Source organism: Hyla sarda, chromosome 2 (genome assembly GCF_029499605.1).
Source record: "Hyla sarda isolate aHylSar1 chromosome 2, aHylSar1.hap1, whole genome shotgun sequence".
Classification (NCBI taxonomy): domain Eukaryota; kingdom Metazoa; phylum Chordata; class Amphibia; order Anura; family Hylidae; genus Hyla; species Hyla sarda.
The window spans coordinates 494,191,162-494,209,554 of NC_079190.1; the positions used below are offsets into that span (position 1 = coordinate 494,191,162).

Here is an 18,393-nt window from a genome sequence, read left to right on the forward strand (position 1 = left end):
TCTTAATCCTTTCAGTACTTATGAGCTTCTGAAGTTAAGGTTGTTCTTTTCTGTCTTAGTGCTCTCTGATGACACGTGTCTCGGGAACCGCCCAGTTTAGAAGCAAATCCCCATAGAAAACCTCTTCTAAACTGGGCGGTTCCCGAGACACGTGTCATCAGAGAGCACTTAGACAGAAAAGAACAACCTTAACTTCAGAAGCTCATAAGTACTAAAAGGATTAAGATTTTTTTAATAGAAGTAATTTACAAATCTGTTTAACTTTCTGGAGCCAGTTGATAAATATATATATATATATATATATATATATATATATATAAAAGTTTTTTCCTGGATAACCCCTTTAATATCCATAGATAGTTAAATTAAACAGCATTTACCGTACCTAGTTAAAGTTGTAGAATGGCGTCCTATGGCCATTCTACAACTTTAACAAGGTAAATGCTGTTTAAATAAACTATCTATGGTTACTAAATTTCAAAATTTTCAAACAATATCGTATATGACAAGTTCAGATAATCTAATTTATGTTTTTAGGTGTCTATCTGAAAAGCATATCACTTAAAATGTTACTATAGATGGTGTAAATGTTGAAAGTTGGCATTACAGGAAAGTTAGTAGATAACCGCCTTCAAAACAACTTTTTATTACCCTATTGGAGCTTATATTTTTAATTTCATAGATTTATCCAAATAGGTTATGGAAAATTCTAGAAGGTTTCTCTTTGTAACATTTTGGTCACACTTAGTGGGGGAGATTTATCAAAACCTGTTTAAAGAAAAAGTTGCTGAGTTGCCCATAGCAACCAATCAGATCGCTTCTTACATTTTGCAGAGGCCTTGTTAAAAATGACGGATTCAGATGCCCACAATTTACACATGGATTAAAAAGATAGCTAAATTTGGATAAATATCTAACCAAAGTATCTTCTGTATTATTACAAATATTTTGAGGCAAAAAGCAAATTAAGGTGGCCATTCATAATGTTGACCCACCATTCGTTTGACTGTTATCTCTCCTGATCTCCCCACACACATAAACATTCAGTACAACCGAACGTTCCTGTGTCGTCTATGGGTAAGGGTAAGCCACTTGGGAAAAAACTGTTAGGTGGCCAATCATCTTTCAGTGGAGAGTCTGGAGGCCGCCATACATCTTGAAATAGTTGGCTGAACCCACCATTGGCAGCCAGTCCGATCAACTTTGCAATAATGTGTTATCTTATTCTTTTTATTTATTTTTTTAATTATATTGTAAATTGATCATTTTATTTAGTGCTACTTTTTTTGTTTTATCTAACAAACTTTACTTACTGGTAATTTTTTTTTTTTATTGTTTTTATGGAAGGTTTATTTACTGGTAATTTTTTATTTAGAGTATTATTTGGCATATTATACCAACAGGTGTGTCATACATACATATATTCAAGAAGCTGAATGTCCATTGAATAACAAAGGAATAGACCATGTATACGTTTGCAGTCATTGGCTACATGTTGGGAATGTACAGTATGTGGATCAGAGCCCTTTATGGTTTCGATGATAGCCCTTCATCACATGCCCGATTTTACAGAATTGAAATGCTGGAAATTTCACCGGATAAATAAAAAGAGGTAACATGTAAAAAATCGCTTTCTCCAAAAAACATAGAGGATTACACACGATGGGTTGGAAAATGAAACTTATTTTAAAGCCTTACATAGTGCATATTCTACCTATCGGTAAAGAAACAAAAGGAGAATTCAACTGAGCCAGCAAATTAAAGCAGGCGTCACAGCAGAAGGCAGAAGACCCTTTATTTCTCAAAGACAGAATTCAACCAGTCATTTAGATATTCGAAACCCCCAAAAAAAAGAAAAAAATTATATTCTCTGATAGAATTCTATGCAACAAAAAAATTATAATTAAAATTTTTTTTTTTATAAATTAAAAAAAAACTATGATTATATAACATTAATGCTTTTTTCCCCTCTGTAGCTCGGAAATTTAATATCTGGATTCTCTTAAGTTTGGGTTTTTAGGGACGTTCAAGTAGAAATGTTCTCATGCACCAGATCGTACATTAAAAAATGTTGGTACAAATGTAATGGAAAAAAAAAAACCCTATAAGAACCCAAATCCTTTAAAGAGTTTGACATCCGGTTAGAGGTGATGAATGTTCTAGAGGTGATCCAAAAGGAAAAAATTTAATTAAAAAAAAAAAAAAAAAACAGCAGAGTCTTTGCACAGTTTTTGTAAATTTGTCATTTCAATGTTTTGGCAATCTTTTTTTTTCTCTTTTCTTTAAATTATAAATGTTGGAATTCAGTAGAAAAAGGTAGCTTTGATTTGCATTTTGTTGTATGTTAGTATTTACAAGCTTTTTTTGTTGTTGTTATACCAGGGTGTAAGATTTTGTGTAGGGGTTATTTCCTTTCAAGTGCCCCCGGGAGTCCAGCAGTGATTCCTGTGAACTGCTTATTTTAGCTGCCTGTCCAAGCTCTGTTGCCTCTCGGGGAGGTACCGGTGCAGCCGCTGCCGCCCCCGCGCTGGGCTGCCACGACTGTAGTTCACGTGCTGAAGGGTTTTCCATGGGGATTGGTTCCAGAACTGTGGGTCGCTTCAGGGTTCGGCTTTTCTGAGGTTCCAAGCAAGCCTGCCCTAAACCCAAGTCTCTGCTAGTTCCTGAAGCACCACGATTTAATAAAAAGTCCATTCTAAGGTATGGCGGCAAGTTCATCACATCACCTTAGGAAGGAAATAGAAAAAAATATACAATATGTAAATACATAATAATTGTACATACACAATACAGTTAACAGTTTATAAAAAATATTTATTCTTAAAGGGGTTTTAGGCATTTTGAAAAAAAGCCCCGCCTACCCACGAACAGCACCACTATTGTCTAAAGGCTGTTCGTGATGCTGTAACTAAGTTAACCGGGCTGGAATAATATAAGTAAAGTTACTATTAGGATGGTTTTTGAATGTGAAAAACTAACCAATTTAGACTTAAAAAATATATAGACCCATTTTACACAATGGATCAGATCTCGACAGAATGGAAAGTAGAGCAAAACCAAATTTTCCTCTTACACCTAACCAAAAAACATTTATGTTAACGTTCTCAGGGACCTTAGATAAATATGGCTGCTTTCTCCCAGACCCACACTGGACCAGTGGTTGTCTGTGGTACTACAGCTTAGTTCCACTTAAAGGACAACTGTAGTGTAACACTTTTATATATTCCCGTGCCCGGGCCTCAAAAATAAACAAAATAAACTTATACATACCTTCCTACGAGCCCCCATTGGTCCGGCACAGGCCTCACGTCCCGGCAGTGCTGACCTCATTCCACTTCCTGGGGATGGGGACGCCGCAGATCCGTCGGCATATCACCGGCCGCAGCGATGTCCCGCCCCGGCCTGTGATAGGCTGAGCCCACTGTCATGTAAGAAGCCGGCCAGAGCTCCTTACATGACAGTGGCCTCAGCCTATCACAGGCCGGGGCGGGACATCGCTGCGGCCGGTGATATGCCGATGGCTCTGCGGCGTCCCCGTCCCGAGGAAGTGGAATGAGTTAAGCACTGCCGGGCCGTGAGGCCTGTGCCGGACCAACGGGGGCTCGTAGGAAGGTATGTATAAGTTTATTTTGTTTATTTTTGAGGCCGGGGCACGGGAATATATAAAAGTGTTACACTACAGTTGTCCTGTAAGTGAATGGCGCTGACCGGCATTACCAAACAAAACCTGTGAACCGATGCGGTGCTGGTTTTGGTAGACAGCAGCCATGTTTTTTCAAGGAGGGATAAAAGTGCTATTGAACAACCATTTTCCAAAATATACTAGTAAAAAAATAAATTTTGCAAAGAAATAAAAAGATTTTGGGCCATGCTCAGTTAAACTTCATGGGTTCTGACATTTTGGGCTTTTTATTACGGTCTGTAATGCCCAGACCCACATTAGATTTTAGAGGGTAAAATCAAGTAACATGGTGATACAACTCTGACTCACTTGAACTAAGGGGGTTCGGGTCTTGTGGTCGTATGTCAGTCATTTGCAACCGATCTTGTTCTGGTAACATAATAATGAACAGTGAACCCTATTCGGTAAACCTGTAAAAATGTCAGTGCCAACAAGTATTAACCAGCCCCCCTCCCCTCCTTATAGTCTTCCTTGGACTTTTTGTTGTTTTTTTGTTTTTGTTTTTTTCACTTACTTTAAACTTGAAAAGTTATTCTAGTATCAGAAAAATCTATTTAATTTAAAATAAAACCCCCCACAAAATATATAACTTACTATTATATTGCTGTCACAAATTGGACTGGCTTTAGCATGTTTTTGCTTGCATTACCCCTGACAGGAAGTTGTGTAGTTCTTTCCCTGTCAGTGTGGCATTGTCTCAGCAACTCCCTGGCTCCCCTCTCTCCTACAATAATACATCATTCTCTGCTGTCTCAGAAGGTGTGGCTGGATCTTTTCTATGAGATCTAGCCCCGCCCCCTGAGTGATATCATCTACATCCCCATATCCATAAATATATATCTCTTTATTGGGAAATTTAGGAAAAAGAGAGGTGTCTTTACACCATGTGATCAAAGCCACAGGCAGAAGAGCAGACCAGAAATAAATGCAGCCGGTGCCACTGGGACTGCTGCTATACAACTGGCATCTGCTGTTAGTAGTGCACTGTATTTAGTCCCTAGAGGAGCTAACAGTGTAAAAAAATATATATTAAATAAATAAAAAAAATATTAAAAATATTAAATAAATAATAAATAAATATTAAAAATATTAAATACAAAGAATGAAAAGACTCAGCCCATCAGAAGTGAAGTGAATGCATGGTAAGTGAGGGCAGAACTAGCACTCCTCTGTGCTCACTCCTGCCCTGTCAGACTGCAGCATGAAGACAGAGAGGAGGGGATTACAGAGCAGTGCTTGAATGAAGAGATCCAGCACAGCACAGCAGACTCAGGGAGGAAGTGAATGCATGGTAAGTGAGGGCAGGACTTGCACTCCTCTGCGCTCACTCCTGACCTGTCCTATCAGACTGCAGTATGATAACAAAGAGGTAGGAGTTACACAGCAGCCTGCAGTGATTGGTGAAGAGACCCAGAGAGGAAGTGAATGCATGGTGAGTGAGGGTGGGCCCAGTGTTTGTCTTGGACATGCCACCTCCTGAGCAGTGGATGTCAGAATGAGCGAGCAGCAGAACAGAGGGATTTGTGAGCCAAACACAGAAGAAAAAACAGACATGTAAAAGCATCTGCATGACCTGGTGAGTAAATTTTTTTTTCTGGGATATGACAGGTACGGTTTAAGAATTTTTGAACTTTAAACACTATCCATCGCACCTTTACAGAACTGCTGATACTATGAGGGACATCTCTGCTGCAGACGCCGCTCACGCCATGAATAAAACAGGATTGATCTATCCCTTTCTCTTTCCAATTTGTTAAGGAACAATGGAGCTGAGCGATCTTGTTATAGAGACAAAGCTTTATTAAGTTTGGAGCAGGGATCATTGCCCCGGAGCTCTAATTACTTTCTTTCAGCATCGCAACATCTTATTACCAAAGAAAGTAAAGCATTGTGCTGTATCAGCCCTGGACACTGCATTGTTCAATAATTCATGGGTTAAAAAAACAACAACAAGTAATTAGCGGCATAATGATAACTTCCTTAAAGGGGATTTCCTCTAGGGTACCCTCCTGTTACTGTGGCTCATCGGCTTTTATATACTTTATTGGTAGTTTACACTCCTTGTGTCTTTGTTATTTGGGGGGTTTTCTGGGATATTAAAGGAGAACTCAAGACAAAATTAACTTATCCCCTATTCACAAGTAGCTGATCGAGGGGGGTCCGACCGATCTCCGTAACGGGGAGATAGATATGAGATAGATAGATATAAGATAGATAGATAGATATGAGATAGATAGATAGATATGAGATAGATATGAGATAGATAGATATAAGATAGATAGATATGAGATAGATAGATATGAGATAAATAGATATGAGATAGATAGATATGAGATAGATAGATATGAGATAGATAGATAGATATGAGATAAATAGATAGATATGAGATAGATAGATAGATAGATATGAGATAGATAGATAGAAGATAGATAGATAGATATGAGATAGATAGATAGATATGAGATAAATAGAGATGAGATAGATAGATAGATAGATAGATATAAATATGAGGTAGATAGATATGAGGTAGATAGATATAAAATAGATAGATAGATATGAGATAAATAGATAGATATGAGATAGATAGATAGATATGAGATAGATAGATAGATAGATATAAGATAGATAGATAGATAGATATGAGATAAATAGATATGAGATAAATAGATAGATAGATAGATAGATATGAGATAGATAGATAGATAGATATAAATATGAGGTAGATAGATATGAGGTAGATAGATATGAGGTAGATAGATATGAGATAGATAGATAATAATAATTTTATTTATATAGCGCCTACAGATTCCACAGCGCTTAATAGATATGAGATAGATAGATATGAGATAGATAGATAGATATGAGATAGATAGATATAAGATAGATAGATAGATATAAGATAGATAGATAGATAGATAGATAGATAGATATGAGATAGATAGATATGAGATAGATAGATATGAGATAGATAGATAGATATGAGATAGATAGATAGATATGAGATAGATTGATAGATATGAGATAGATTGATATGAGATAGATAGATATGAGATAGATAAATAGATATGAGATTGATAGATATGAGATAGATTGATAGATATGAGATAGATAGATAGATATGAGATAGATAGATAGATATGAGATAGATAGATATGAGATAGATAGATATGAGATAGATAGATAGATAGATATGAGATAGATAGATATGAGAGATAGATATGAGATAGATAGATATGAGAAAGATATAAGATAGATAGATAGATATGAGATAGATATGAAATTGATAGATAGATATGAGATAGATAGATAGATAGATAGAGATGAGATAGATAGATAGATATGAGATAGATATGAGATAGATAGATATAAGATAGATAGATATAAGATAGATAGATATGAGATAGATAGATATGAGATAGATAGATATGAGATTGATAGATATGAGATTGATAGATATGAGATAGATTGATAGATATGAGATAGATAGATAGATATGAGATAGATAGATATGAGATAGATAGATAGATATGAGATAGATAGATATGAGATAGATAGATATGAGATAGATAGATATGAGATAGATAGATATGAGATAGATAGATATGAGATAGATAAATATGACATAGATAGATATGAGATAGATAGAGATGAGATAGATAGATACTTAGATAGATCTTTATAAAACTGATTTAATGCAGGACACCAACCCCTAACATTTTTATACTATATGACAGTGGTCTCTAAACTGTGAGCCTCCAGATGTGGCAAGGCTACAACTCCCAGCAGCCCAGGAGAACCTTTACTTCACCGCACAATGGAAAACTAATTAAAGGGTGCGTCCGCTGAGTGCGGCAACACATTGTGCGTCTGGATTAGTCACCGTGCTGAACACCAGCGCTTACTGTGATGACAAAAACGTGACTACGAAAAAGAAAATCAGGGTCAATTGTATGTTCGCCTAAAAGAAAAAAGAAATGACCATGAAATGTAATTCCTTAAAGGGACCCCGTCTAGAACTATATAAAATGAGATTTTAGGGCACTTTAGGCAGTGTCATTTTTTTTGCTATATATTTTTGCTGCACAAAATCTTTGTACACGATGTATAATTCAATGAATGCTCGTTCTCTTCCTACTCTTTGTCGCTTCTGTGGATCCTTATTAATAGCAGTGGATTGTCACTCCCGCTATTCCACCCCTACAACCCAGTGTTTACTATGGAGCGAGCTATAAATACCCAACGCCGCCGTATCCTGCCGCAATTCTATTCCATGATGGAACTTTAATGCCATTTCCTCCGACAGATTTAGAAGTGAAATTTGAACATTAGATTTCGATTCTTTTTTTTTTTATATATATATTGGAAAACAGATTAGTTTAAGCTTTTAGCTTTTTTTTTTTTTTTTCATTATCTACAGATCTTAGAGCGATTTGTTCACAGGCCGAGAGCATCTTCTACCAGATTACCCCGAGTGTGCAGATGTCGCGCTACTACGTTCTTGAGGGATTGAATGTATAAAGAGTGATGAAAGAAGTATCAAAGACATAAGATTATTATTATTATTATTATTTTTGTGGCCAGAATATTTTTTTTATTATTTTTTGTATTTTTTTGTGTGTGACCAGAATACATTATTTTTCATTAATATGATTATTATTAATATTTTAATTATTTTTTTGGTTGCAACAATCTTTTAACTATTATTTTTATCATCATTATTCTTCTTATTATTATTTTTGTGGCCAGAATATTTTTATTATTACAATATTATAATTTTTTTGTGGCCAGAATATTTTTTTTTATTATTATGATTATTATTAATATTTTAATTGTTATTTTTGTGGTCATAATTATTTAATTATCATCATCATTCATCTTCTTATCTTTGTGGTCAGAATAATTTTATTATTATTATTATTTTTTTTTTTTTTTTAATTATTAGTTTTGTGGCCAGAATATTTTTTTTTTATAATTTCATTATTATTATTATTAATATGTGTGTGTATATATATATATATATATATATATATATAGCAACAGGAGTATACAGCATAATTTTGCTAGCACAAAGATATAGATGAAACAAGAGTATATAGATAGAACATGAAAAGCTATACAGCTGTAATGCAATAAATGAAGATATGAAACTATGAAATTATGAGGTACTTAGCTTGCAAATTTGGCACCAAATAGCGTGGACCGTCCCACCACGGTAAGGTGACCTCATTTTGGGATGGACTCTACACTGTGAATATGCCTCTGTGTGAACAGAACAGCAGGCATTGCAAGGTCTGAAACATCCAAATCACCTTATATACACCTAATAGATGTGGGTGGGGTGCAGGAGCCAAAATGGAGGTAGCCACTCCCCCGTATGTGTAATACAACCAAAGAATAAGTTTGCCAGCACTATTGATTCCAAACTATTGTAAAAACCTGGCCAGACTTTATTTTTTCTTTATTAGGTGATAGGTCTACACGGTGCTTAGAAGGACAAGGCTTGAGAGATGGTGGAGGGTTGGCTTGTTGGCAAAAAATTAAGTAGTAGCCAAGCATAGAGTCGATCAAGTCTAACCGTGGCTAGCCAGTCGTTTACCATGTAGCAGATGCTTCAAGGGAAATGTAGTATTACATAGTAGCCATCCATGTCATTGGAGGAAGAAGCCCGTTCATGTTGTCCATATAGACAATTGGCTCTTTATAAGTACCCCCCATATAAAGTGCCAGTTGCCTTTGGGGAACTTATAAAGTGCCAAGACATTTTATATTTTACAGGCCCCTACCCCCCCCCCCCCCCAAATTTAAAGGACATCTGCAGCGTGATTAACACTTATCCCCTATCCACAGGATAGGGTATAAGTGTTTGATCGCGGGGGGGCCGACTGCTGGGACCCCCTGTGATCTCCTGTACGGGACCCCCTGTGATCTCCTCTAGGTCGACGCTATGTGCCTTAGCGCTCACCATGAGCGCTAATGGCGGCGCCCCATTAGGGAGATCGCCGAGGGTCCCAGCCGTCGGACCCCCCTCAATCAAACACTTATCCCCTATCCTGTGGATAGGGGATAAGTGTCATACCGCTGCAGTTGTCCTTTAAGGAAACCTATAATGTGTTGATCCAGATGAAGGCAAAAAGAGGTCTACTGTATGTCTCCTAAGAAGTGAATGTGGGTTATGGATAGTGTTGAGCGGCATAGGCCATATTCGAATTTGCGATATTTCAAATATATGGACGAATATTCGTCATATATTCGCTAAATTCGCATATTCGTAATATTGGTTTTTTTTTTCGCATAGGCGAAAATTCGCATATGTGAAAATGTATGAACTTTATAGCAAGTATACCAGTGTAACTTGATAGAAGCAGTAGAAGTACAAGTCATACAAGTATCATCTATCAACATGGTTCGCAGCCAATTTGCGAGGAAGGAAGAAAGAATCATCATCAGTGTAAGTATTTTCGTATTACTTTTGTAGTTATATCTTGTGAATTTATTTCTGATATATTCGCGCATGAGAAAAACTTGCAAAACTACAACTCCCAGCATGCCCAGACAGCAAACAGCTGTCTGGGCATGCTGGGAGTTGTAGTTATGCAACATCTGGAGGGCCACAGTTTGGAGAAACTGTAGCCCTCCAACTGTTGCAAAACTGCAAATCCCAGCATGCCCAAACAGCAAACAGCTGTCTCGGCATGCTGGGAGTTGTAGTTGCGTAACAGAACCTAACTGAAGGTTTTCCAACCAGTGTGACTCCAGCTGTTGCAAAACTACAACTCCCAGAATGCACTGACAGACCATACATGCTGGGAGTTGTAGTATTGCAACAGCTGTAGGCACACTGGTGGGGAACCACTGAGTTAGGAAACAGACTTTAGCTCATTGATTCCAACCCGTGTGCCTCCAGCTGTTGCAAAACTACAACTTTCAGCATGCACTGACTGCCTGGGCATGCTGGGAATTGTAGTTGTGCAACATCTGGAGGGCTACAGTTTGGAGACCACTGTATAGTCGACCACGGTTTTAGGTACGGTTGGAAAAGCGCATACGGGGCAAAAATGAGCGCAATGATACAGGAGCGCAATGAGACTTCAAGGGGTTCTCCGCCCCTAGACATCTTATCCCCTATCAGAAAGATAGGCGATAAGGATGTCTGATCGTGGGGGTCCGATCTTGTCTGCAGCACCCCAGACATCCGGTGCACAAAGAGAACTTCGCTCCGTGTCAGACGACTGGAGATGCGGAGCCTCGTGACATCACAGTCACATCCCGCTCGTGATGTCATGGCCACGCCCGCTCAATGCAAGTCTATGGGAGGGGGCATGACGGCAGTCATGCCCCCTCCCATAGACTTGCATTGAGGGGGCGTGGTCGTGTCACTACGAATGGGGCACGGCCATGACGTTACGAGCCTCTGGCGCTGCACCTGATGCTCTAAACCAGGGGTCGGCAACCCGCGGCTCCGGAGCCGCATGTGGCTCTTTTACACCTTTGCCGCGGATACTAGCGAGGAGAGGAGGCGCATCGTGCACCCCGACACCGAATGTCAGCGCTGCCCCCATGTGTGGCCAGCGCCGCGGCCCGCCGGACTGCTATGTCTGCCGGCAGGTGCGCCTGAACACACATTAGTTGTGCCGCTATGTGCTATGCTGCCTGTGGCCGGGCCCAAATCCCTTCCCACCTTCCCCTCGCCTCTGACCTTCTCCTCCGGCTCCTGCTCCCCTCTTTGGGAACGTCGCACAGTCCGGTCCGTCCCCCAGTCCCAGGCACCAGTGCGGGCGCTGCTGGTAACTGACGTGTGCGCCGTCACGTCTGTTACCAGGCAGGGACGTCACCAGCCCCACCGGAGAGGAGCCGGACGAGTTAGTGCAGCCACACAAAACAGCATAAATAAGGGTAAGGGGGTGGGTGGCTAGAAACTAATATATAGTGCAGCTGCATAGGATGTATCAGGGCATGCTGGGCATTGCAGTCACTAACTGCAACTCCCAGCATGCCCTGATACAGCCTATGGCTCTGCAGCTGCCCCAAAACGCAATTTATATAATACTATATAGTGCAACATGCTGCAGGTTGTGTTTTGGTGCAGCTGCAGAGCCATAGACTGTATCAGGGCATGCTGGGACTTGCAGTTACTAACTACAATGCACGGCATGCCCTGATACACATACACCCTATGTAGCTGACCAAACCTTTTGGGTTAGCTGTATCAGGGCATGCTGGGCATTGTGGTCACTAACTGCGACTACCAGTATGCCCTGATACAGCCTATGGCTCTGGAGCTGACCCAAACGTATGCATTTGGAGTCCTGTCGATCTTCGGTTCCACATATGTATGTGAGCAGCATGAACTATATTAAAAACAAACCTCGATCACGCCTCACAGATGAAAGCCTGCAAGCCTGTGTGACAATGAAGGCGACGTCTTACAGCCCTGATGTGCAGACACTGAGCACTGAGGTTCAGGACCAACAGTCCCATTAACCAGGTCAATTAAATATTTTAATTAGCTATTAATTTGCAAAAATATATTTTACATTGTTAAGTGAAAGTCCTTTTTTTCTTCAGATTGACAGCTGACTGCACGATCCTGTATATATAGCATTAAGGTAAGAAACAATATATGCAGTGTTATATTTGTTTTAAATGTCGCAATGGTTTTGCGGCTCCCAGTTTTTTTCTTTTTTCTTCAGAAACGGGTCCAAGTGGCTCTTTTTGTCTTGAAGGGGTTATCCAGGAAAAAACTTTTTATATATATATATATATATATATATATATTTATATAAATATTAGAGGTGCACCGAAATGGAAATTTCAGAACCGAAACGAAACCGAAATAAAAAAAAATGTCCGGCCGAAACCGATACCGAAAATGACTTCTCCCCGTCTTCTGGTAAAATGCAGCGCTCTGCTCATTAGATTAGATTAGATTCCCCCACATTAGATTGCCAGCTCCCCCACATTAGGTCGGGAGTTCCCCCACAATAGTAGGCAGCTCCCCCACAATAGTAGGCAGCTCCCCCACAACAGTAGGCAGGTTCCCAAATTAGGTCAGCATTTCCCCCACAATAGTAGGCAGCTCCCCCCAACAATATTAGGCAGCTCCCCCCAACAATATTAGGCAGCTCCCCCCAACAATATTAGGCAGCTCCCCCCACATTTGTAGGCAGCTCCCCCCCCCCACAATATCAGGCAGCTCCCCCCCCCCACAATATCAGGCAGCTCCCCCCACATTTGTAGGCAGCTCCCCCCACAATATCAGGCAGCTCCCCCCCACAATATTAGGCAGCTCCCCCCAACAATATCAGGCAGCTTCCCCCCCCATAATATCAGGCAGCTTCCCCCCCCCCCCACAATATCAGGCAGCTTCCCCCCCCCCCCACAATATCAGGCAGCTCCCCCCCCACAATATTAGGCAGCTCCCCCCCCCACAATATTAGGCAGCTCCCCCCCCCCCACAATATTAGGCAGCTCCCCCCCCCCCACAATATTAGGCAGCTCCCCCCCCCCCTCACACACACACACACATTTGTAGGCAGCTCCCCCCCACATTAGGTCAGCAGTTCCCCCACCCCACAGACATACAGCTTCCAGCCATATACAGTGTATGGCTGGAGGCTGTATGTCTGTACTGCTGCCCCCACAGTGATCCGGTCACCGCTTCTCCGGCCCAGGGTCACATCTACTGCTATGGCCTATGGACCATAGCAGTAGGTGCCGGGACCGGAGGAGCGATGACCGGAACACTGAAGAAGATGACGCGGTCACTTACCAGGCCCCGGCCGGCGCGCGTTCTCCTGCGACGATCCTGCGGTCCTCCTGCGTCTCTATGGTTGTACGCACGGGACGTCAGTGACGTCCCGTGCGTACGACCATAGAGGCGGAGAAGCGAAGGACCGAAGGAGGATCGCAGGAGGACGCCGGGGAATGGTGAGTGACCGCCGGACATCCTTATGTCCCGAAAAGATTTTTCGGGACACAGGGATGTCCCCGATAGGATTAGGAATACTTCTTTTTATGTGCCCGGGCCGGCTCCCGTGTGTGGCTGCAGGCTGGGGCCGACCAGAGCATATAAAAACTAATACTGTATACTAAAAACCAGGGGGCCTCCAGCTGTCCGGGCATGCTGGGAGTTGTAGTTTCACAACAGCTGGAGGCCCCCTGGTTTTTAGTATACAGTATTAGTTTTTATATGCGCTGGCCAGCCCCCGCCTGCAGCCACACACAGGAGCCGGCCCGGGCACATAAAAAGAAGTATTCCTAATCCTATCCCGGAGAGAGCGCAACCCCCCCCCCAGATGTTGCGGCCGGCCCCCCCTGCACCACCCACGAGTGCCTCTGCCACTGGCAGTGTTTGTAACTTGTGCTGTGGGTGGGCAGGGGAGGTGGGTCATTATCAGCAGATTTTTAGTTGTTTCGGCATTTTGCCGAAATAGCTATTTTCGGCCGATATGTATCGGCCACCGATATATCGGTGCATCCCTAATATATATATATATATATATATATATATATATATATATCAACTGGCACCAGAAAGTTAAACAGATTTGTATATGACTTCTATTAAAAAATCTTAATCCTTTCAGTACTTATGAGCTTCTGAAGTTAAGGTTGTTCTTTTCTGTCTATCCTCTCTGATGACACCTGTCTCGGGAGCCGCCCAGTTTAGAAGAGGTTTGCTATGGGGATTTGCTTCTAATCTGGGCGGTTCCCGAGACACGTGTCATCAGAGAGACAGAAAGAACAACCTTAACTTCAGAAGCTCATAAGTACTGAAAGGATTAAGATTTTTTAATAGAAGTAATTTACAAATCTGTTTAACTTTCTGGAGCCAGTTGATATATATAAAAAAGTTTTTTCCTGGATAACCCCTTTAAAGGTTGCAGACCCCTGCTCTAAACGAACGCTGGGTGCAGCAGTGAGATCGTGGGGGTCCCCAGCAGCAGGACCCCCGTGATCAGACATCTTATCCCCTATCCAAGATGTCTAGGGGCGGAGTACCCCCTTAAGATTTATTGTAAACAATGTGCCTTCAAGACATTAACTAAAGATGTTCTTCCAGCCTGTTCTGATCTATTCAATATTGTTCAGTACAAAAAGTTATATCCAAGAAGTGGGCCCATCAATCAGTAATAATGTCTCTGTTATTCCAGGCTGTGCGGAGAAAGTCACTGAAATATCTGTAGAAAAAAAGAATTCTAAGCAGGGAAGGCAGACGATGTAAAAGCTGCCCGAGCTTTACGATGAGCTGAAGAAGGTGATCAATGTGTCACCAGGGCAGGAGAACCGGTGTGCCATAACAAACACCGAGTTATTACCGGTGATCATAAACTGCTGTACTGGGAAACTTTTCTTGGGCTGTCGGATGGGGAACAAAAAAATAAAAAAACCTCCATAATTCTAAGTCTGGAATAGACTCCTTGTTATGAAGTCGATGGGAGTTACAGAAGATGGAGGATGAGAACAGCTTGGAATTTCCAGATATTAAAACCATAATTTAACATTCTATATTAATCGGGAGAGAACAGCGAGAACACACGACGCCTCCATAATGAAGTTATCTCGGAACGTTCACATAGACGACATATATCTCAATGTTCTCGAGCCGGAGTAGAAATGAAGACATCGAATATTGTGCACTGTAGCAAGTCACATTAAAATGAATTCCTACTATCGTAAAATCTAAGATAGGGGGGAATTCCTCAGGAGGACCTTCTTCTCTACACTCTGTGAATGAGATGTCTACATGACATGGAGTCTTCTGCACGAGATATCATCCGGAGAGAGAATCTATATATATATATATATATATATATATATATAAAAAGAGAAGGCCGGACTCACTGACTCATCAACGCCCAGCCTAAACCCTTGGACCTAGAAAGCTGAATTTTTTCACAGGTGTTGTTTTTAAGACGTAGAAGAGGAATAAGAAAGGAATTTTCGAAATTCAACCCTTAAGGGGGTGAAAAAGGGGTTGAAAGTTTGTATGGAAGTCCATAGTTTTTAAGCTAGAAGCATGAAACTTCATTTTTAGGCTAACAATTAGAGATAAAGAAACCCCTGAAGGGGTGAAATGGGGGTTCAAAGTTTGTAAGAATTAAGATTAGGTTGACTCTTGAATTCGAAAATTTGCCCCATTACTCTTAAATTTAATAAAACGTCTGTCTGTATCTGTATTTACATAATAATAATCCTAAGAAAAATCAATCAAAACATGAATAAATGTGCACGCGCTGCACCCGGACAGTATATAAGCAGCGCGAGAAGGCGGGCCACCTCATTATAAATGCGACATGCACATGCTGCACCCGGACAGTATATAAGCAGAGAAGGCGGGCCACCTCATTATAAATGCGACATGCACACGCTGCACCCGGACAGTATATAAGCAGCGCGAGAAGGCGGGCCACCTCATTATAAATGCGACATGCACACGCTGCACCCAGACAGTATATAAGAAGAGAAGGCGGGCCACCTCATTTTAAATGCGACATGCACACGCTGCACCCAGACAGTATATAAGAAGAGAAGGCGGGCCACCTCATTATAAATGCGACATGCACACGCTGCACCCAGACAGTATATAAGAAGAGAAGGCGGGCCACCTCATTATAAATGCGACATGCACACGCTGCACCCGGACAGTATATAAGAAGAGAAGGCAGGCCACCTCATTATAAATGCGACATGCACACGCTGCACCCAGACAGTATATAAGCAGCATGAGAAGGCGGGTTCCCCCTTTTTGTTTCTTTATTCTGACTATAATTTACCTTTAGTTTGGCATCTAACACAATGAATGTAGAATTGTTGAAAATAGATGGGACTATGGTGCCCCACAACGTTATTCCTGTAATTGGAGATGGAGCCTGTTTGTTTTGGGCCATTTCTTATATATTCTATGACACACAAGTGATGGCCAGGGAGGTTCGCGAGCAAATCGTTAGCCAAATAGTAGCTTACTGGGAAGAGTTTCCCATTATGTCCCACGATAGTAATGGGGAAAATTACTTTAGTGCTGCAGAGTACTACAAGTAGATCTAGGTTACCCCAAATTTAACGCGAGCGAAGCCACGGGCAAAAGCTAGTATTAGATATGTATCATAGGGCAGGGTGATATGGAGCCTTTGGTCAACTAACACAAATATTGGGGAGTTCCATATTATGGAACTCTTGTTGAAGCAATTTACTTTACAAACAAGAACATTCCTATAAGTCACTAGTCGAGTCCATCTGCTAAGATGCCATAAGTGTGCAAAAAGTGTCACACAAAAAAGGTGCATGAGGATGCAGTCTATTGCAAGCCCTTCTCTAAAAGGAGAGAGACCCCCCTCCCCACACACACACAAATTATTCCCATTCCCTCCAAAATAAAAAGCGCCTCATTGCCGAAGGTAAGGGGGAACCAACCTGCTTCCAACATCCACCTGGGCCTTCCCAAGTGTCAACTGAGAAACCAAACTGGTTAGCATACCTTAAAAAATGGACTCAGGGTTGCAGGGAGATGAGGAACCTAATGACCACATAACACTTCCCCTATACCACCAGGAGCAGCGTGAACAGACGCCCTGGTTTCACCGGGATAGTCTGGGATTTGGCACTGCTGTCGGTGCAGGGACGTCCTTGTTTTTCTGCTGCGCCTGCAGCTGGAGCCATGGCTACTTTAAGAGCAATGGCTGCCGGGAAGTAGCGGACGTGCTTCATGCATTCACATCTGCTGCAATCCTGCCCCTGATGCTATGACCCATAGCAGTTGACAATGGATCACGGTGAGCTGGGCATTGTTAGAATCTGGGACACTCGCACTATTACTATAACCATAAATGTTTAGGGCAATTTTGTATTGCTAAAGGATTGTCCCTGGTTTCTTTTTTTTTTTTTTTTTTTTATCCAGTAACCGTGACCAGTAGGGACACCAAGAAGGGCAGTACGTGCTGGCTATGTACATAAAAGATTAATTTGGTTGTTGGGTTTCAACAAGCCAATCCCTTTGTCCTGATAACAGGCCGGAGACCGCCAAGGTGGTGTTGGGAAAAAATATACAAAGTAGCTCTCCTGAAACAGTTAGCTCTCTGGTGCCACCTACTGGCGGTAGCTTCTCAGGATTTCGGAAAGGGCTGTTTCCTATTTAACTGTGCTAAGATAAAGTTAAATAGCAAAAAATAGAAAAAAGTTATACTCTCGCTCCCCTGCCGTGTTGGCTATTGGCGGGTTGGTCCGCCACCATGCTGCACTTTCTTGTGTCTGTGTTCGCAAGGACCTTTCTGCTCATCCAATCAGTGGCTGAGGCAAAACACTGCTGAGGCCACTGATTGGCTGTTTATTGTTTTTATACAACCCTTGGACCAGGAAACAGATTTTATTTTTGCCTGGACAACCACTTTAAAGGTTTAAGCACTTAGATGCAGGAAATCTTCCTCCAATTGGTGAAACCAGAGTGAAGGCTCTTTTCCTGGTACTACTTTGCATAATTTTTTGGGGGAAAAGCCACTGTCAAAAATGCCTGGTAGTGGCGTACCACCTGTTCTTCATTTAGACCCCCCGCTATCAGACATCTTTACCTTTGGATGGGGGATAAGGGGTGGGGGGTTTGCAAAACTTTCAACGTTGCCAGGTTTGGCTCACGCAAACCTAGGAGTGTCTGGGCTGAGCTGTGCACGCAGCTGCCAGCTGCCGGTATGGCTTAGCGGAGCAAGGAAGGAGTCACT

At 41.5% G+C, this 18,393-nt stretch overlaps 1 protein-coding gene across 3 annotated transcripts in view; it reads right to left on the bottom strand.

Annotated features, from left to right (window-relative positions):
• Window positions 1–325: 325 nt before the first annotated feature.
• DSCAM (DS cell adhesion molecule) overlaps window positions 326–18,393 on the bottom strand; it is a 586,110-nt gene continuing 568,042 nt past the window's right edge. For 2 of the 3 annotated variants that reach the window (XM_056559695.1, XM_056559696.1), the window contains 2 exons: window positions 3,992–4,051; window positions 326–2,726 (listed from right to left, as the gene is read on the bottom strand). In XM_056559695.1, coding sequence (XP_056415670.1) covers window positions 2,374–2,726; window positions 3,992–4,051 — 413 coding nt within the window. In that variant the 3' untranslated portion in view covers window positions 326–2,373. The remainder of the gene's footprint in view (window positions 2,727–3,991; window positions 4,052–18,393) is intronic. The other variant, XM_056559697.1, reaches the window with a different exon arrangement.